The sequence below is a fragment of the Pieris rapae genome, chromosome 3 (genome assembly GCF_905147795.1).
Source record: "Pieris rapae chromosome 3, ilPieRapa1.1, whole genome shotgun sequence".
In the NCBI taxonomy this organism is placed as follows: Eukaryota; Metazoa; Arthropoda; class Insecta; order Lepidoptera; family Pieridae; genus Pieris; species Pieris rapae.
In genome coordinates this window covers 3,136,707-3,158,936 of record NC_059511.1, presented here as the reverse complement: position 1 = coordinate 3,158,936, position 22,230 = coordinate 3,136,707, and the positions used below count along the sequence as shown (strand labels likewise).

The 22,230-nt window shown below is 31.9% G+C and overlaps 2 protein-coding genes across 4 annotated transcripts; one reads left to right on the top strand and one right to left on the bottom strand.

Annotated features, from left to right (window-relative positions):
• Nucleotides 1–572: 572 nt before the first annotated feature.
• LOC110991943 (ATP-dependent RNA helicase vasa) lies at nucleotides 573–11,310 on the top strand. Of its 2 annotated transcripts, none has more exons than XM_045634434.1 (14): nucleotides 573–712; nucleotides 1,082–1,117; nucleotides 1,597–1,711; nucleotides 1,866–1,988; nucleotides 4,213–4,460; nucleotides 4,959–5,144; nucleotides 6,280–6,366; nucleotides 6,682–6,819; nucleotides 7,520–7,696; nucleotides 8,299–8,494; nucleotides 8,959–9,156; nucleotides 9,357–9,487; nucleotides 9,618–9,743; nucleotides 10,308–11,310. In XM_045634434.1, exons 2-14 carry the CDS (start codon nucleotides 1,085–1,087, stop codon nucleotides 10,362–10,364), a joined length of 1,815 nt encoding a protein of 604 aa, XP_045490390.1. In that variant the 5' UTR covers nucleotides 573–712; nucleotides 1,082–1,084; the 3' UTR covers nucleotides 10,365–11,310. The 2 variants fall into 2 exon arrangements, with proteins under 2 accessions (XP_045490390.1, XP_045490389.1); XM_045634433.1 differs by having other exon boundaries at nucleotides 4,210–4,460.
• On the bottom strand, nucleotides 9,902–17,363 carry LOC110991953 (proton-coupled folate transporter). 2 transcript variants are annotated; one of them, XM_022257560.2, is made up of 8 exons: nucleotides 17,019–17,363; nucleotides 16,182–16,442; nucleotides 14,854–15,028; nucleotides 14,497–14,674; nucleotides 13,311–13,689; nucleotides 12,856–13,096; nucleotides 12,475–12,533; nucleotides 9,902–12,156 (listed from the first exon to the last, which is right to left on the bottom strand). In XM_022257560.2, exons 1-8 carry the CDS (start codon nucleotides 17,128–17,130, stop codon nucleotides 12,152–12,154), a joined length of 1,410 nt encoding a protein of 469 aa, XP_022113252.2. In that variant the 5' UTR covers nucleotides 17,131–17,363; the 3' UTR covers nucleotides 9,902–12,151. The 2 variants fall into 2 exon arrangements, with proteins under 2 accessions (XP_022113252.2, XP_022113260.2); XM_022257568.2 differs by lacking the exon at nucleotides 16,182–16,442.
• Between the last annotated feature and the right edge of the window lie 4,867 nt (nucleotides 17,364–22,230).

Here is a 22,230-nt window from a genome sequence, read left to right as displayed (position 1 = left end):
TCTGTGTCACTGTGACATTTTCCACAGTTTATATTTGTGTCTTCATAAAATAACCGATTAGATTAAACAAAGTAAAAATGATTCAATTTAAAATTCTGAAAATAAAAATAAGCTCAATTTATAAAAATAAATAAACTGTACATATCCAAATTTCAATTAAGGTAAAATTAATTTTGTAACGTCACATCAAACTATGAAGGAGGTCATAACAATAGTTTTACCCGACTTTGGGTAAACGACACACCTAAAACGTCCATTAATTAATTGTAAAATAATTGTGATTCAGACTCCACTGAAAATTTTTATTACGGTATGTCATGTATTTCACATAGTGAGTAATTGGTTCTATTGTTGGTATATAATAGTATTTTGCATAAAATCGTGTTCTTTATTATCCAAAGTAAATGTAGTTGACGTTTATTTTTAAAAATTAATACAGAATCCAAAATTATATTATTTTTACGTCTTTATAATAAATGTGATTTTTAAAAATAATATTGTTAGAATGAGGCACAGTTATATATATTATATCATAATAGAATTGGAAAATGTGAAAGAGAATTTATGGTAACACTACCTTTGTCTTCCGAGTTGCGATTTGTGAACATCAAATTTTTTCTGTCGCCATTCTTTTTCAAATATTGCACGCTAGGGCAACAGATTGTTTTTTATAAAACCTAGTAATTATAGTTTCATTTTTAAAACCCTCAATGTAAGTATTGCAATAAGATTATACATGGTTTTAGAATAATTGAGAGATAATAATGTCAAAACTGCACGTGTATTAGAAGCCGGGTCTTTCGAACTTTTATCAGTTTCTCAACAGTTATTAATAAATTGGTTCTACCAACAATAATTTCACTGACATTGTTTCATATCTTTTGAACAAGTTAAAGTTAATCCATATTATTGTTATATTATTTTATACCTAATCTTTATATCTTCGACTTGTGTATTTAACTTTTTAATTGTTACCCTCTCATGTAGTTTTATACATATTTTATTTATATAATAAATATAATTCTAACATTGATTTGAGTATCTCTATCATATTTATTTATTTGATTCATTTCCGTTACAGATAATGGATGATGAATGGGATGATTCTTGTGATATGGTGAGTGATTAAAACTTGAAATATGTATATACTTATAAATATTAGGTAAGCTATCAGTATGAGGAATACCTTCACCATTGTACTAAGTTTTATTATATTAAAAATTTATGTACTATTACTAAATTATAACAAGACATGTGAAAGTATCATGTGTTGTAATTATTAGATTTAAATATTTCCAGATTTGGTATAAACCACTGAAAAACTTCCTTAAAATTCTACCACATTTTATTAACAGACATATAATTAAGTTCAATGGTCTGTTATGACCATTGATTATTCAGATTTCAAATGTAATGATAATGATGAGATAGATAAGTGGATTTTCTATAAACATCGGAAATCTTAACACATTTACCAATAATAGTAAATGCTTTAGTTTGATTATGTTCATCTGTAAAATCAATTCCTACTTACCGATTTTTTGGACTTTGTTGTGATGTGTTAGTTTAATTAGTAAATTAAATTTTTTGCTTTAGGTGGTGAATCCAGTTGTACCAGCATATAACCACTACAATGATGTGGATGAAGGCCATAGTGTGTCAGCCATGGGCAGGGGCTTCACAACTTTTATAGATGAACAAGACGGCGGATGTGAGTCTTTCATCTTAAAAAGTAAACCATTTTCCAAATGGATGTATTTTAACTAACTTTTCTGTACAGCATATTCTTGTTTAGGCTTGTTATACATATGTGTAAAAGGAAATATATATATATATGTATATAAATTTATATTTGGTTTCACTAGATTTTAACAAAGACAGTAGCAACGGCTTTGGTGAACGGCGTGGACGCGGCGGGCGGGGAGGACGCGGGGGGCGCGGTGGACGAGGCGGGAATCGAGATCGAGGCGATTATGAAAATGGCGACGGTAATTATTTTAATTTTGTACTTAATTACCATAATATAATAGAAATGTATCTCTCCGACCTGTAATAAAAATCATAAATGCGTTGTGAGTTAAGACATAAACAACTGACGTCTGAAATTTGTTTGCTTCACGCCTCACAAATGTGCCATAATAAAATATATTTTATACTATGTATGACCGAAAACAAAAATAGGATATTTTTATTGTTTTACCATGGGTTACTCCTGACTGATTTTAAATAATCAAAAAATATTTTTAATATCTGAGTTTATAAAACTAAGCTTTTAATGATACCTTATAAGTCCCATGAAAAATTGTTAAGTTTTCTATATTTGTTAGTGGAAATTATTAATTTAAAAAATATTAATATTAAAACCGTCTAAGATTAAAAAACAATATGTTGGAGATTTATTTACCCACATGTCAGTAGTCTGCCCTACACTTGAATAATTGTTTAGGGTTCTTATTTAGTTTTTCAACTGAATAATATGTCATTAAGAACACAAATTCTATTCAAGATCATGTTTTTAAAAGTGTTTTTTTAAGTGCTCCGTGTGAAATTTCAGATAAGGGTTATATGTTAAGTGTGATAACTTTAAAACTGTTTGATAAATATATCATTTATCATTCTTAGGTACCTTTGACGTATTAAAATTATCATTACATGACTATTTGTGTAAAATACGAAATCGGCCTTACTGTGTACAATTATATATAAAAGAGTTTACGCAGCTTCTGAGTGCTCTCATCCGATGAACATAGCTAATGTACTCAACTTCCAATATCTAATACCACTTTTCGTTTCGGTAGTTTAAATAAAATAGAAGTTTGGCAAAGGATACTTTAATTCAGGGATGTTATGGAGCTCCGTTACCGTAACTGAAACAATCGGATATCCGAAATATAGTATATTTCATTACAAGTGCGGAAAGCCTGTCATAGCAAAGAGTTTCGACAAATGTCTACCCGAGCCGAGGCAAAGCCGAAGATGAGGGTTGACAGTCGGAACAAGTTGCAATGACGGTACCGCACGTGTACTGAACGACGAAAAAATTAAGCAATTTAATTAATCTATTTGAACTCAACTCGCAAGAACATTTGTGGAAAATGGCGCCAACCGTCAAAGAATATGAGCAATGCTTTTTTTTCTTTTCTTCAACCATTCTGGGTAGGCAAAGGGAACTTGGCCCATACAGCCAATTCTTCAGTAGACTATTTTTATTGAATGAAAACCAAATCTAACTCAATGAATCCAATCATTAAATCTGATATTGAAACAAATTAGTAGCTTCTTTTAAAAATATTTGCATGAATCATAAAAATTTCTGTGATTTTTTTTAGTAAAAACTTCATGGTTGTTTTTTTCTTTTTAATAATTTTTTATTAATACGAAATAAAAGAAACCTAACCTAACTTATTGAATCCAATTGTATTATAATATTTAAAAATGGTATATCATAGAAACTTCTATGAATCTTTTTAATAAAACCTTCGTGGTTGGTTTTTTTCTTTTTAATACACATTGTTTTGACAGTTGGCAAAGAGAACGCACGAGTGCGGGAAAGGCAAAGAAAAAGCACGAGTGTGTAATAGCCCTCTTTCCGAACGCTATACCTCCCTGCAATATGCTACTTTTTGAGCAACTGTATTAAAAAATATATATCCGTATCCGTTTCACAACTTTCGGATAGTTTCCGATAAGGACAGAGTCTAAAATCTAGATAAAACTACACGTTTCGACAGATTTTTATTATGGTTTCATTACTCACAAAAATAATTAAAAAGAAAATATTTAATATGTTATACATAGGTTTTAAGTTAATATGTGCAATGTATAAAGGTAAATGTTTTTGCAAAGCTATTAAATTTATAGTACTTTTATTTTAATAGCTAAAACGGAGGTGGTTTATACTAATTACTTACCTATATGACCGATATTATAATACCGACTGATAGATAACCTAGACTTAGTCTTAGTTGAACTTGTACTAGATGTTAGTAAACTAGACTTAGTAGTAATAAAACCTATGTATAAAACTAAATTATTACATACTACTTGTATTTATATTTTACTTCAATCTAAAAACCGTAACCGAAACTATCGGAAACTAATGGATAATCTGAAATAATTACATATCCAAAACCATATATATATAATTGTATTCCTAGATCCGAAATATCATATCCATAACATCTCTACTTTAACTTATGATATGCATAGCAGGCAATTACAATGGTGACAGAGAAGACAGAGGTGAAAGAGGTCGTGGGCGTGGCAGGGGCAGAGGTGGAAGTCGCGGCGGTGGACGAATGGGCGGAGGTGATTCTCCAACTGAAGGTGATGGAGAAGTCAAGAAGCCAGAGCCAGTAACCTACATACCACCAGACCCCACAGAGAATGAAGTCGAAATGTTCGGCAGTTCGATTAGTTCAGGAATAAATTTTGACAAATTCGATCATATTGCTGTAAAGGTATGTTAAATTTTTGAAAACTTAAGTCATATTTTGAAAATTCCACAAAATATGATCAGAATGCAATTTTTTTATTACAATAGAACTTACTTGATATTATATCACTAATATACATTATGTAGCTGTTATTATCAATTTAGTGCTATATATATAAATTTGGGTTTCGTGAGCCTCTTTACATGATGTGTTCTACTTTGGATTCTGCCACTAATAATATCAATCCTTTTTCGCACTCCTCTACTGCTTCATTTAAGTATAAGTTAAAACTATTAATATCCTTAATAACTTAGGATAATATATATTATATAGGGATTTTATTTACTTATATTTTTTATTTTTTATCTGTGAAACTTTTTGTGGATATGTATGTGTGTATGAATATTATTCCTTAATAAATATATACATATATATATTTATTTATTATTTGTTCAAATAAAATGTTACGGTATTACTTAATTAATTAAACATTATTTTCTTTTAATATCTTTTATTCATCAGGTAACTGGCGAGAATCCGCCCCAAGCAATCGAAAGCTTTGAAAGAGCTAACCTTAGGAAAATCGTTGTGGACAACGTATTAAAATCTGGATATAAAAAGCCCACGCCCATACAGAAACATGCCATACCGATCATCATGAATGGCCGGGACTTGATGGGATGCGCACAAACGGGATCAGGGAAGACTGTAAGTAACATTTGAAACTAATATTTTGTTGTCTTTTTTTTAAACCGAGTACACTACAAATTCAATAAAAATGTTTTAAATATAGACGTATTTATTACATTATCATTGTTGACAGATGATTGGATATGTGATGTTGGCCAGCGCCTGCCTTCAACTCACTTTAATCATCTTTTTTACAAAAATTACTAATTGTGTCTCCTTCTATGTCTTATCTGGAATTAGATTTTGTTTGAGCTGAATGTATGTCTATACTATTATTATAGACATATTTATTAATCATTGAATAATGTAGGCTATTTTAATTCGAAGTAAAAATAAGGATCCCTACTAACACTACAATAATGTTACCCAAGGTGTAAAAATATGCCTATAAAATATGTCATAGCAGCGATTCGAAATTAAAATAAAACTAAAATTTAATAAAACGCGAGTTGAGTTCGGTGGTTGTTGTATGGATATAATATTATGTTAAATGAAACAAAACGTTTTTTGATGAACTTTTAACTAAGATAGGGGTAGTGGGGTTCCGACGCTGGATTAAAAAAAACTAATCTGACTTATTGAAGAGTTCGTAAATCTAAGTGACACTTATGTTCTGGACATTATCGAAAACGAGAATGTCAAATTACAAATAAATAAAAAATATATGGACGGTAACTTAAGTAATGGTTAGGCTAGTTACATTTTTAATTCAGTTTCATAAATCGAACATTTTTTTACTATTTATTCCTGTATATATAAATGATATATGAGCAGTGTAGGCTTAGTGGCTTCAGCGTGCGACTCATACCTGAGGTCGTATGGTCCTCTCTATGTGCGCATTTAACATTTGCTCGAACGGTGAAGGAAAATATCCTGAGGAAACCGACATGTCTTAGACCCAAAAATTCGACGACGTGTTTCAGGCACGTATTGGACGCTGATCACCTACTTGCCTATTAGATTTAAAAATGATCATGAAACAGATTCAGAAATCTCAGTCGAGGACCAAAAGAGACTGTAGCGCCACTGATTTATTTTCTATATGTATATGTTTTACGCAAGTTTTATAAGTATTATGTAACAAAGGGATGAAAAATACCTATCACAGCACTTTTATTGAAAATTAAAATATATCTCCTGGTATGTCTTTTAGGCGGCGTTTCTCGTCCCCATCATCAACGCGTTGCTACAAGACAGTCGGGAACTAATTGTAGGAGAAAATGGTTGCGCTCAGCCGCAGGTTTGTTATTATTTTTATACAATAATTAAGATGTAATATTAGAAAAATAATATTATTTACGAATCGGTATCTAACCCGAGTTGGAGTAAAAAATATATAACTATATAAATAATAAACATTTTTCGTTTTCTTTCATAAAATAGCAAACACCTATATTGTATGTTTTAAGCATTATTACCCTTTTTTAGGTAGCAAACTAAAAAGCTATTAAATGTTTTGATCTTATCCACGTTGAGTCAGAAGTATAAAAGTGAAAATATAACTTTTTCATGTTTTATAATTGTATAAAAAATAAGTTTTTTTAATGTTTTTCAGGTGATCATAGTTTCTCCCACACGAGAGTTGACCTTACAAATATTTAATGAGGCGAGGAAGTTTGCGTTCGGAACCGTTCTGAAAGTGGCTACAGCATACGGCGGCACCGCTGTACGCCATCAGAGCGAGCAGATCTCCGTAAGTATTATTAAATTTACTAATTTAAGTATTTTTTTTTAATATTAAATATTAACAATTTAGAAATAAAGATTCAAAGTTGAAATCATCTTATTAAAGTAAATGAAATCTAAATTTGTACTATCTTCTACGGTATATGGGTATCATTTACTTCACAATTGCAAGTGAAACAAACAATGTTATTGGTATACATAAAAATGTATTTAAAAACACAAAAATCTAAATAATTTATTCATAGAGGTCAATGTTCACATGTGAACGTCAAAAAAATGCTTCTAATTTTACATTAACTCCCAGTTCTTAAATCAAGGGCGTTAAACGGAAGAGAATAACTGGCAATAAACTTTCCGGCACTCTTTAATCGCCAAGTTTTATTCGTACGGGTTATTTATTATTTGTGAGAACATATAAATGGAGCAAAATTGTAACACTACGGTAACCAAGATGCCATAATAGAAACAGAGGTAGGCAATTCAAAAAAATGGGCCAATGATATCATTGAAAGAGCTAAGGCATAGACAAATTTGTTATATAATAAAGAAAATCGGAAGTCGATTGGCGAGACCTTTGCCTATAGGCACACAGAAACGGTTATCGTAGATTAAGATTAATTAATAACAATAGCTAAAATATATATACTTTGTATTTCTGATATAAGGCTATAAATAAATTTATAACCTTGAAAAAATTTATCTTTCAGAGAGGTTGTCATATTCTGGTAGCCACTCCGGGGCGATTACACGATTTTGTAGACCGAAATCGCATCTCGTTCGAGAGTATACGCTTCATTGTGCTGGATGAGGCTGACCGAATGCTTGATATGGGTTTTATACCATCTATTGATAAAATGATGCAGAATCCTACCATGGTGCAAGGTGTAAGTGATTCATTATCAATTATTTTGTGTTAAATTGCTTAAATAGAAGTGAAATTTGTTTGAATGCAATTAGCAAGCTTAATTATTAATTCTGAACAATCATTTTTCTTCTCAAACTAGATAAATTCATCTTATTATTTACATTTTTAATTTTTGTATTATGTTATAAGAAATAATTTTAAAATTTAAAGAAAACACTTTTTTACCGGATTGAAGCTATGTATTATCCAAATTAAAATCTGAATACAAACAATCCGCGAAAATGGAGGACACCGTGAACACCAAACTCCGGGGAAATAAATACAGATAAAACAACTTTTTCTACAGCTGTGATACTTTTTTGACATTCAACACCTTTTTTCTTCAGTCACCGTGAACACGCACGCTGTAAAGCACGCGCAACGTCGGATAAATTTAAAATTATATTTAAATTATAAGTTTACAATAATACATGGCTTCAATCCGGTAAAAAAGTGTTTTCTTTAAATGTGTAAAAGCTACGTTTGTTTAAATTTGTTTCTTTAGTTTATTCGCCACCTTAGAAAAGCAACGCGTACTCCTTAAGATACTATCAAATGTATTTAAAATCATATCTTTTTCAGACTGATCGACAAACTCTGATGTTCTCGGCAACGTTCCCTGAAGATATCCAGCACTTGGCTGGCCGTTTCCTCAACAACTATCTATTCGTGGCGGTCGGTATTGTGGGCGGGGCCAGCGCGGACGTCGAACAAATCTTCTATGAGGTCTCCAAATATGAGAAAAAGACTAAATTGCAAGAACTAGTTTCAGATAATGGTATGAAAACAAAATTTTGTTAAATCATTTTTATTCTGCATAAAAATATTTTAAAATATATATACACATGAATTTGTATATGATATTTAGCACGAAATACAAATTTGTGTATTGTATGATGCTCAACACTGATTTCTTAAGGTAATTAAGTAGTATAAAATCATTACTAATATTTTTTTATATTATTAAATACACGCGTTTGCTTGCGATAAAATGGGCCTATGACACTGGCATTTTCATACTTAAATAATTTTCTGTTCCTTAAGTAGTTCTCTTAATATATATACAGACATACATTTATGTTTATGTTAGGATCTTAGAATCATATGTTATTATTTTTTATTATTTTTCCATTCAGGAAATAGTCTAGTATTTCTCAGGACGCAGCTTAAAATTGATGTAGTTTTAACCGGCCATTAATAGATATTTGTGTTCAGTATCGTGATTGAAAAAACTAATTTCAGTTAATAAACGCGTTTTGGTATTCGTGGAGACAAAACGTAACGCAGACTTCATAGCTTCGTTACTATCTGAGCAGCAGATGCTAACCACTTCTATTCATGGAGACCGACTTCAACGCGAAAGAGAAGAAGCTCTTCATAACTTCAAGAGTGGTCGGCACGTCATACTTGTTGCTACTGCTGTCGCGGCTAGGGGACTAGGTATGTTCGAACATTTACAAGGAGACCTATTTAAATGTCTAATTTATTTATTTAAGGTATCAATTATTTTAATATAATTTACCAATGTTTTTATATATTAATTAAAAATATATTTGATATAGCAATGACATTAATACCCACTGAGCAAATAAATTACCTATTATAACTAACGTATTTAAATAAATAAATCTTTAATTCAGATATAAAGAACGTTGATATAGTTGTTAACTATGACCTGCCAAAGAGTATTGATGAATATGTTCACCGTATCGGGCGAACCGGACGAGTTGGAAATCGAGGGAAGGCTGTCTCCTTCTATGACTCAGAACAGGTATTACTTATCAATTTTATCATAATAAGCAGAAAGATTTTGAATATTTAGAGAAAAAATTAAATAAGATACTCCACTGGTTTTATAAACTTATTTTTAAAGAGTTGTAATTGTTAAAATTGGTTTACAGGACTCGGCTCTGGCTGCTGACTTAGCCAAAATTCTTCGTCAGGCAGATCAAGCAGTGCCAGATTTCCTTGAAGGAGGCGGCACTTCCACATACAGGAGTAACAAGTATGGAGGCAGTGATATCAGAGTAAGTTTTTTGTTTATATATTAAGGAATTTTAACTAGACTAAAAATATATGGAGTTACAATAAGAATTGTAGACATATCTTTAATAATTATCTTACTTTCCCTTGCAAACGACAGAGGACGGTTGATTGGGAGGTACATATGAATAACTACAAAAGCTTGTAGTTTGAACTTTTAATTTTCATACTCGTATGACACACATAATTTGCAGCATGATTAGTATTTTTTACTACTAATATAATTCCTATACTTCATATGTATAAAGAAGTATTTTGTAGTTTGTGGCTTATATAATATGTATAACATTATATAATAATTTAAATATCAAATTTATCTATAATATCTATATATACAGTAATCTCCCTATTAAGAACTAAAACATCCCATTGGACACATTATTATTATTATTAAAATGAAAGAAGACAATGGTTTCGTTAATAATAACTAAGTCTAATATTAACATTTAATTTGGTTTACATATCTTTATTTGATATACAAATGTATCAATTTATTAACAATTACATTGTGTTATCTGCATAGCAGTTTACATTATTTATATTTTCAGAACTTCAACAATGCCGTTTCTGCTGACCCTGGCCAGGAGCCAGAAGAAGAATGGTAATGAGTGATTGTGTCATTGGTGCTTGAGTACACCAATTTACATACAAAACTGGTGTCTCTTGTTAGCCCAGTGAAATTTTCAAGTGTTTTTTTTTCCTCCTAAAACTGAAATTCAATAAAGTAGTATTTAGATATTTTGAACTCTCAGTGTTTACATCCAATGTGGGCCTGTCAATAAGTGCATAGAGTGAACCATTATATTAAAGACTGCAACAAATTGTGACAAGTATTGTTAGTTTAAGCTATTATTAAGTTCGCCAACCTTACATGCATATTCTCCTGGAACTCTTTGTTGTACTAATATTTTCGTTAAGTGATTAAAGTTTTTCTTACTATATTACGGTAACTTTATGTGATGTTATGTTGCTCATTTGATGTTTATACTCGAGCGAATGGCTCAAAATTTAGAGTTTGAAAAGGTGTAATACTGAAGACCACTCATTGTTATAAAAGAAATGGCCGTTGTGTGCCCTCTAAGGTACAGAATTTTATTTTTTATTAAAAAATTACCTTTATCCAAATTGTTATAATAAGCTCTATGGCTAATAGGACATATGAGTGGGCTTTAGTAATCCTAGTGTTATTGTTAATATTTTTTTCAAATAGATGTTTATGAAAAACTAAGTGAAACTTCTTACGTTATTACTTTCATTACATTTATGTGAATCTCAGGGAATGCCTGTTTATTCTAACATTTGTACAAATGTAACAAATCATAGGTTTACATTAGACTGTGATGATTATTTTAAGTAGAATAGTCGAGCACCTAAGGTGTATTTTGACAAATACAACCACAACAGGGTTAACTTTCCCCATGGCTATTCAACGCGAATAAAGTCATAATTCCCATATAAAGATAGGTACAAAGATTCTGTACATTAAGATAAATAAGTATAAGTAATTGTTCTAAAACTTTTCTGATTGGAACTTAATAAAAGTACAAATAATAGATTGTTTTATTTCTAAATTTAGTGTAAACTTCATGTTACGGCTGTTGATTTAACTACGGACTGCCTAAAGATATGTCTTCCATAGAATGATACTAGGTCTACATAGCATTACACCTACTCTCAATAACAACAATTGAGTAATCACGTAATACAGCTGATTGCGTACTTCGATTATCCTAGCCCGAGGCAAAATCGACTGTCGGCATCATGCGTACGAACGTACGCGTTCATTTGTTAAAAAAAAATTGTTTATTTCGTTCTTTTGTTTTCAAATTGGGATTGCTTGCAGACGTGTAGATTGTTGTTGACCATGACTAATGGATTATCTATACGTTATCATATAGTTAATCCATGTCTCCTATTTATTAGTATGACAAAGAAATTTTGGATACAGTGAGAAACAAGAATAAGGAGATGAAGATGGGACGGATGAGCCTGAGCCTCCGCCGACTTCATGTTCATAACACTGGTCTGACATAAACTTTTTTTTCTAATTTAGATTTTTTTCTCTCCATTTTACGACAACTATAATGCCGTAAAATGCACAGTTCCTTCAGTGTTGTTATATGTACAGAGTTTACACCACATATACAGGCTTAAAACTATTTATGTCTTTATTTACTTCCACGTTGCAGATAAACCTCCAATTAAAAAAACACGTTTTATACTAACATTAACACTCATCGCATAGTGAATAAAATGTAAGTTAAGTCAAAGTGTTGGTATCCAACCAACACAATTGCATATTATATAATCTCTTATCAAGTGATATATAATTCTTTGAAGTACTTGATTTGTTGTTCATTTACCAAAACCGTTATGATGTCATCTTCACCATTTAATCTGAAACAATAATGCATCGTTTTGAAAAAAAACGCTGAAAATATACGTGTCAACTGGCAAGTATTGTGATGTTTGATCTGTGGAGCCATCCTATACGATAGACTAGAATCTGTTCGAAAAGAGAGCCGGCGTACCTGATTTTCGAACTAATATGAATCTTGTTTTCTACGCAAAATTTTATTATTTATGTGTAATTTCTGTATACTAATTATAAAGACGATTATAAACATACAATGTTGTCCTTGTCAACATAATAAGAAAGGACATTCAGCACAGATACTAGAAGAAAATAAACTTCTGGGTAATTTTATACTGTACCAGAATTAATGCGTTGATAATTCGCTCCCGATCCTCTCCAGTGATAATATTGTACGAATCTGAAATATTACAAAACAACTATTTAAAGCAAGATTTAATATTATTTTCAATTTACGTAAGAATAAAAGTACATGTGTATTTCTTTTTTTATTCTTTAATGAACAGTTTATAAATTCTTTAAGATTGAAACATGCACTGAAATAAATGATTGTAAAAATCTAGTAGCAACACGTTATCTTCCAAAGATATCCTTCTAAATCTGTTCTTTTTCTTTTCTGTTCGAGACATATCGTTGGTATATTTGTTACTACATAAATACTTAATGCTAAATGAATTTCTATATAAATAGTTGTTATATTATATGTATATACGATATCTTACCCCAACATTACGACACAGACCAACGAAAATATACTGCTTAGTATATAAATGGCGCCGGGCAGTGTTGTCAGAGTGGCTGCATATAAAGAGTTATAGATCAACGGCGCTAAAAGTGGCGCGAAACCTTCAAATCCACACACCAGTGCGAATATTTTTGCTACATCTTCTGATGGCAGGATTTTACTTATGTATGAACGTGTTAATGCGCTTGACAGCCCTTTAAATACAGATATTAGAGCACCTAAAACATAAAATAGTTGTTAGGAATTATATTTAATTTAGATCTATTAAATTGTATTTTACTGCTTTTAATTAATATAAAAAAAAACTGTAAACGACCTGCCAAAATGCTAAAAAAATGCGGCAGACATGATTGTGTATCTACCGTCATCCCATAGCCCCCAAAAAACGACTATTTAAGTAAAAAAAATGTAACAATATATATTAATACTCACCCAAATACATATACCACCACGATATAGCACAAATCTTTAGAACATATTCCGCTATAGTGCTAAGGATCGCAAATATAGCGAAGCAAATATCTCCTATTCCTAAGATTTTCTGAACAACCATAATACCGAAGAATCCGCCGACGAAAGATAACGACGTACTTAGGGCTGAGTATTTAGTGAAGTCTTGTAATGACCAATGCAGTTGTGTTCTTGTAAATAAATATTCTAAAGAGCTTGTACCATACAACACAATTACTAGGAGGAATTTCGTTATTGAAATTAAAATAATTTGCGTTCTCTTGTTATCAGGACGACGTTTAAAGCATTCTCTAAACATGTCCTTAACTAATAGTAGGTCTAACACTCTCCACGATCCGCCCTGAAATACGAAGTAGAGATAAATTAATCAATAAAGCCTTTTATAAATGTAATGAATACTTAAATGATCCTAATCCTTGGGAATAAAACAATTTGTATGACTCAAAACTAAGCGATTAAAAAGAGTGGCGGAAAGTTTCTTGTCAGTTCTTCCTGTCCGCTCTATGCCCTTGACTTGCGAACTGGTAGTAAATATAAATATACAACAACATAATTAAATCTTTTTGACGTTCATAGGTGTAGTTGTTTACCTATATGAATAAAGATATTTTGAGTTTGAGTATGGTGTGCTATCGTTGTTGATAATCTATTTGCATATATGTATGTACATAGCAGATAATATTTGCAATATCGATTTTATAAAAATATTATAATTCATCAAATCAAAATTTATTTATTCAATTTAGATGCGACTAAAGGCATGCTTATGAATGTCAAAAACGTTTACAAAATTCGCGAAAGAGCAAAACTACGCCATCCTTTCGCAAGACTACCAGGAGGCCATAAAACTTGCTGAGTTTCTTGCCTTGTTCTAAGAAGAACAGGCAAGAAACTCAGCAAGTTTTATCCTCCCTTTACATACACAATAAAATCGATATTGCAAAAATTAACAACGATGGCGAAAAGTCAATCATAAGCTGTGAATTTAGTAAAATATTCCTACTACCAACTATTTAAAACAAAAACCAAATAATTTAAACTAAAATATTTAAATTATAGATTTAATGTTTTATTATTATTTAATTTGATGAGGCCGTTTAAAAACAGGACAGGCCGCTAGTTGGTTATTTGCTAATGTTAAGAATACCTGTAAGGCACCATTTAAGGACTCCTTTATGTAGACGTTAGTAAATGCGTAAGAGAATACGTTCAAAGTAGACGTCAAAAGTAGAAGGTACACGTTTCCAATGGATAGTATCAAATAAGAACTTAAGATGGAACCAATCACACTACCCGATGATGCAGTGGCGTCCACCATTGTCATCCTAAAATTAAAGTTATTAGTTTGTTTACCATCGTTACGGTAGTTCGGAGAATTTGGTTTAAAACGCACAACTGAAAGGAGTAGAATGTGTTTGCAACAAACGTCGCTGGGACTCTTTAGAAATATGTAATTACAAAATTGTGAGAATACGCAATTTAAATTTAATTTGGTTGTTGTCACCTTAGAGATGTGTTCTCCTTCGTACTCGTATCACTGACGTAGCAATAAGCCCCCGTGAAAAGAACCACATAACCACCGGTCATAGAAAATGGTATTACTGTCGCAATATACCACCAAGGACCGAGGCTATCCATTAAGCCAAATACGACGAGTAGCATACTCGTTATCGCTGAACCTGAAAAATAAAAGTATTTATTCACTATCAAATAAAATTATTTTAATTAAAAAAAAATCATCGCTGCGGCCTGACTTAAGCGTACTATTATTACAATGAACACTTTCTATTCAATTCAATTTCAAAAATTCTTTATTCAATGTTCAATAACAATTAAAATGTCCAGTGTACATTAATTCTTGGAATGTAACAAACTTATAACTAAACACGTTTTTTTTAAAAGCCGTATTGCTTTTTTTAACACTTTTATTATTACTATTACCCATGGAGGGAATTACATGTCTTAAAACCATAAATCTGTAGATTTGTTTTTTTATCACACAGTTGGATGGCCTACTTGAACAAATCATTCTGAACATTAAATAAAGAATTTTTGAAATTGAATTGAATTGAATACACCAGGTATATTTGCGCCCCATAGATGATAGCGGAGGAGTGGGTCGTTGTAGCGCCACTGGATTCCACTATATCTTACTGTGACGCAGGGTAAACGATGTACTTCATTCAATTGACGATTAATACATTTATAGAAGTGTATTTTTTTGGACATCGCGAACCTATCCTATAATGTATATAGATATCTAAGCCTGATAGTTTAAGAAATTCAAGGTCGACTTGATCAAGTGGAACTTTTTATTATAATTCAGTAAAAAAACTCACAAAAAATGACATTTGGCAAACGAAGGTCCATACTTCGTCCATTTGTGGTATCTTAAAAATGGGTTATTAAAAATCGATTTTGACAGAATTCGAAACAGTAAAATTAATATTATGCATTTTGATAACTAAAAGATAAGTGAAAAACTTACAAAATATATACGACGGCAATAAAATTATAAAGAGTTTTCGAAGTTGTTTGAAATGCCTATTTTTAATAACAATAAATTAATAATAAATTTGTTTTAATTTTATTTTCATCAATTTTCATTTATTATTAATATTACTAGGTAAGTTAAGACCAATGTAAATACTGCATATTATAATAAAAATAATTAGGTATAAAATGCGTTATGTAACGCGTTATGTAACCTAACATTAGATAAGTTACACACTCAGGTCTGCCCACTTCCCTGCTCACTACGGCTGAACGTAAATGCGGTATTACACCATAAGGATGAGGTCAGCACAGCTCTAGAAGTAAATATATACAGACCTAAAAGTGACCAGACCATAAGAGGCTTCCTTCCATACGTGTCAGACCACGCACCAAGGAAGAACGAGATGAAGGCCGGTACGACGGCTTCCAATACCATTTTCACAGTTGATACAAATGTGGCATATCTTTGAACATCAGCCTCTAAATGATTGGTCTCATTATTTTTTACCGGCGAAAGAAATGGCCGACATTCCTCTTCCGGAAAATTTAGCGCGTGAACGCAGGATCGATATAAAATTATATTTCCTAATGCAGCACCTGAAAAGAATAACGAGTTAAGTGTTAAATTTTAGAACTAATACTCAGAACTAAACTGTGCACTAATACTTATATTAAGAAACGTTGTATGTATTAGTTAATAATGCTTTAGATAATAATAATCATAAGTCAGGAATTTTGTAAGAAAACAAAAACGCTATTTTAAATTTAGCCATTTTAAATTTGTCTTCAGCGGTTGTTTATCTACACTTCTGTATTTATTTTAGATAAAGTTGTAAAATGTAATATACAAATTTCTTATGTTTTATTATAGCAAACTTGTTGCTTTGAAATATGTATAATCATTTTAAATTTGAAATATAAAATACGGATTTACAACCATTTTTATAACGCCCATTTCCTGTACCCTGCCCGTACCTGAGAGGTACATTTACAAGTTTAAAAAAAAGGTTCCTTTAATGACCAAATTGACGATTTTTTTGTTGCATACAAATGTTGTTATAACGAACAAGTGCGCACACATGAACATATCACGCACACTAGCAAACATACAACAATAACAAAAGCCAACAGATGTGTCCTGAAACAAAGAGTAAACTAAACAAAGAATCTTACCGCTTAACGATATAGCGACCATGTTCAAAAACAGCGGCAACTCTATAGTATTGCTTACTGCTCTCTTCGGCAAATTCACATTCACATCCAATGCTCCATATTCACTAGACATTTTTATTTTTTCGTACTACAGTGTACAAGTAATATGAATCACGCACAAACTTCGCCGAATCCTAACACATTGTAATTCATTTATACAATTAAAATTGAATTGCGGACAGTGTTATATTGTAACAGCCTAATCTATACAGATGCGGCCTGTGAGTAATTTTACAATCATTGTTCGAGCATGATTGTATTAAAATACAAGTAGGTTGGCAGTTATTATCGCAGAGAATATTATCCGTTAGATGGGGCTAGAGATTACGCGATAATTTCGTGACGAAATCATTTTTAAATTCGCCAATGAATCATTAATGGCGCGGTACTAGAAACTGTGTAGCAGGCTCATGCGTCCTACCTGCGCTCGTACTCTGCAAAATTAAAAAAAACGCCTCAGGGGTTGCGATATTAAAACGTGTTCAAAGACGCAATGAAAGATTGGTTATTTATCTGTATTAAACGACGCAATTGACAATATCTTTATTAAGTGCTTTCTAAGCCCTTGCACATTAATTTGTATGTATGTATCACACTTTGAAGCTAATCAAATTCTGTACAAGCGAATAGTATCATAGCATGTGCAATGTGCAATGTTAATTTTAAGGTTTTTTCCTGCCATAATTATATGCGCGAACATCCTGGTACTACGTAAAATGTGAAGTTACGTCATCATTATCATTATTGAGGCCTTGACCTGGTCAGGGATCTCTAGCCAGTTCCACTTCATGGTCTTTATTTATTTTAACCTTATTTTCTTCCATTAACAATTAACCAACAATTTATACTTTACAACTCGGTAAGAGAGAAGAATACATTTACTTAAACCATTTCATAAGAAATCTTTTAGTCAGTCTTTGCCGCAATAGTATTAAGTGTGCTATGCACGCGTAATTTGTGCATCTCTGAAAGGGGTCCAAAACGGATCATTTTTTCACGTATCGTGAAAAAGGGACGCAGTTAGGTGGTAATGCGAGATAGCAATAATATAGCTGAGAAATATTGCAGTACTTTCGATTGCAAGGCGATCGTTCCGGCTATAGAGGGACACTAAACATTCATCGGACATACAAAAAAATATTTGGCAATATATCCCGGCCATACAAAAAAATTTTCCGAGTATTGTACTCTATCCTAGAATTCTGGCTGATGCTACCACATCATGATACCAGCCACTCTCTTGCAGCTACACATTTTCGTGAAACAATGGCCCGTCTAGGATCCTCAACCTCGCGGCATAGCCAGCTATAGCTGCTCCCATTTCCCATTCTTTTTTCAATTAAGCGAATTGCGTTATTATACCTAAAGTACTCATCTGACTATTTTCATCACAGTGTAAAACTATTTGACAAAAAGAATTGTAAGAATACAATAGTGAAAAGATTGCAACACTTATTTAGTTTTTATAATATGCGTATAAATTTTATAACGTTCGTTCAGAATGTTTAACCAAAATTTCTAGTTTAAGTAGCAATTGTTGTAACGAATTTAAAATAAATTACAAATATGTATGTTAGTAAACAAGTATGTGTTCCAATTTAAACTTTACTAACAGATAGTTACGAGTTTCAAACGCTGATTTTTTTAAATTAGGTATCAATCCTAAATACCATACAATAAAAAAACAATTAATTATATCCTCGTAATAAATGACAATAATTATCTACTCTTCTGACAGGTTTAATGCGTTGGTTCGTCCATAAAAAAGGACTACTAAAACTTATAAACTTAATAAAAGGACTGTTTCACGACATTTTTGTTTTTACTCCCTCCGACGGAAGTTATAAATTTAAAACTGATACGGATTCGTATACATTTTAAAAAAACGATATCAACCATTAAGCGGCGATAACTTTTATTAATTGCATAAAAATAGCGAAATCAAAATATAATAACAAACAATATTTAAACATACCTTATTCGCGATATTCATTGGTTGTTTTTTAAATTACGAATATACACTTCCGGTTAAACAAATAAAAACATATTAAACGATTCTTGTATTACTCAGGAAAAATACGTTCGTTCGAGATTACGTACAGATAACAATAAAACTGACTTGGAATTTGCCTTGGTGACCTAAGATGTATTAAGATCATTACCTATAATGAGGTTTGGAAAAGAAAAACCTTCCGGATCTTAACGTAACGCTTAGAACAGATTTATTTAAGCCGTTTAAACTAAGCCTATTCTACATCTTCCTACTTATTTTCTTCTTGATATTAATACGTATCCTACTATCTACTGGTAGGTAGGGAATGCAATCCCGATCCCGCGAGATCTCATGTTATTTCTCGAGATTAATTCCGAAGCGAGAATTCTCTCTATGCGTCGAATATATGCAATCGTAATGTTGACTTATTTAAAGTCATCGGCGACTAAACTTGCCTAAAAAATATATCTATCGTAGCCCGTAGGGAATTTTTTTTTAAACGCCGCGTGTTAATCTCATTAACAGCGTCATGATAGGCAACTAAGATAAATTGCCTTTATCAATGATTGCAGAGGAGTTTACGTGTTGCTTCTATAAAAACCGACACGACTCTTGAAGAGGAATAAGAAGAGACTCTGAGAGCAGTTCTTCATGTGCTTTTTGTAAGAAAATATAGATTACAGACATGAATAAAAGAGATTAATCTTTATGAGTATGAGGAAGCACGATGTAGCTTTTTACACTTTAATTATAATAGCCGACTCACGCTGGTGCCAACCATTGTTGAGTCTGAGAGGTCATCTTCAGCTGCTGGGTACATAGCGACTGACATATGTTGCTTATCAGACAGCACTGCCAATACTTTTAGATTCTTAAGAAGTTATTCGAAAATCACTCCTAGTTTTAAATTTGGATATACACGTTTTAACCATGAATTAATTAAATATCTTGACAAACAGCTTTTTTAATAAATTTATAATATTATTTGAATTGTGATAAATCTTAATATACATAAATAAACTAAACCGAAACTACTTAACCGATTTCAATAAAATTTGCACCCTGTGTGCAGTTAGACCTTTCTTAAAAGATGGGATAGCTTATATTTTCATATAATTATTAATTATACTGTACGTGTGTATGTCAATGTGTTCTTAAACGACCGGACCGTTTTGAAGGATTTTTTGTATGCGCTTGAATGGAGCCCTGGATGGTAAAGATTCACAAATCAGCCCGGAAGATGGCGCTGCAGCAGTTACTTTTATACTTTGTTTAATATCCTAATCCCTAGAAATATCATTCAGGACAACGACTATCGGGTCCGCTAGTAATTAATAAACAATTTTTTTATTTGAAAGTGGTAATGTGTACACTGTACATACAATGTGTATGTTTATAATATTATGAAAGATTAATTTAAAAAACCCGCAATCAGCCGTATCAATCTAGAATGCAAATGTCTTATTATAATTAAAAGCAATTAAATTAATTATGATGTCATATTCAATTTTTGTTATTTTCAATTTAAAAGGAGATGGGATGGTTACATAATAAGAGGAAAAGACAAATGGATTACCTAAATTGTGACACGATGGTACCCCAAGGAAGGCAAAAGGCGTAGAGGGAGACAAAAAAGATGGGACGTAGAAGACGACAAGTAGCAGGAGTGATCTGGAACAGAGTGGCCCAAGAGAGATATGAATGGAAAAGATTGGAGGAGGCCTTTGTCTACTGTATGTATAATTTAAGATCTTTGTTTATGTACGTATCTAAGTCGATTTGAATAAAAGGTTATATGTATTATTATTATTATTCAATTTTAGTATCTCTCGCCGTCGCTCACGTTACAGTCCTACGGGCCATTAAATCATCTTCCGCTTGAAAGCTTCGATAGAGTTCTGTGACCAGTGGCAAGTGCTAGTTTCCCTAGTAATTATCCATTAATAGCTGATGTTTTAAATAAATTTGTGTAAAGTACAGAGAACGAGTTCACGACATTAAACGTTCTTAAATTAATTAATTAGATGTGTCCCGTACCGTGCTACAAGTGTATACGTTCGTTTTCTTATAATTAAATCTGCTTTCGGTATAATATGGCTCGGAGTATGAAGGCCGATGAGGTTAGCTCTTTAATTAGCCATAAGGTTTAAAATACTCTCAAACATTATGTACCTAAACTAAATTTTTTGAAAATTAATGGTTTGTTGAAATTTAATGGTTTAATGGCAAGTAACGAAAAAATAAAAAATTTAACTTTCAAGTCTTATCAGAGGACACGAGAATTTTATATATCATTTTCATAATCTTTCTGAGCCTGATAAATGTCGATGCTGGTTTCCACAGGATGAATGAAGATCACGAGCAAGTGTTATGCAGAAGCAAAAAAAGATATTGACGACGGCAATAGAACTCCTTTCTCCTCCTGTCCTTTTTAACCAGAATAGTTGTGGCACATCAGGTTAACGTTAAAGTTGTTGTAGGAAATCCTTGCACTTTTTATTTTTGTGTTACTAACGTAGCTTTATATTATTATTTGAAACCTATCCCTGCAAACTTCGTTTAGCCAACCTTTTTAGTAATATTTTCGACATTTGGGTAATAAATAAAGACTGTTCGGAATAAAAACCTAAGTAATAAATAAAACTATTTTTTTCTTCATAAAACAAGGATTACAAAATAAAAACAATGTCCTTAGTCCACCCATCACGATACACACGATACTTTGCGATTTATTTTTCGGTATTCAGTAATAAGTAAAATACATTATGATTTATTTGTATTTACCTACAGGGAAGCGCTTAAAGCAACGAAAAAAAATAGAAACAAAAATTAGGTATATATTAATAAAATAAGGACTCTATATATGTGTATGAGAGTTAAACGGCGGGCTTTTTTTATATAATAGGGGGGCAAAAGAGCCTGCGGGACACCCAAAAAGGCAGTCATCGCAGCCCATAGACACCTATTTTTAGTGAGTGCTTTGCCAGCCTTTAAGAGAGAACGCTTGAATTTTGAATTGTTGGAGGTATCTTTCAGGGAAGACCCCCGCCGGTAGTCGATTCCACAGTTTGATAGTTCGCAAAAAAATGCCTTGTGAAACGGACTGTGGAATATTTCCAGCCATCAAGGTGGCCTGGAGTTCAAGCTGCCGTTGGCTTCCAATTAAGGTAAAATGGCACG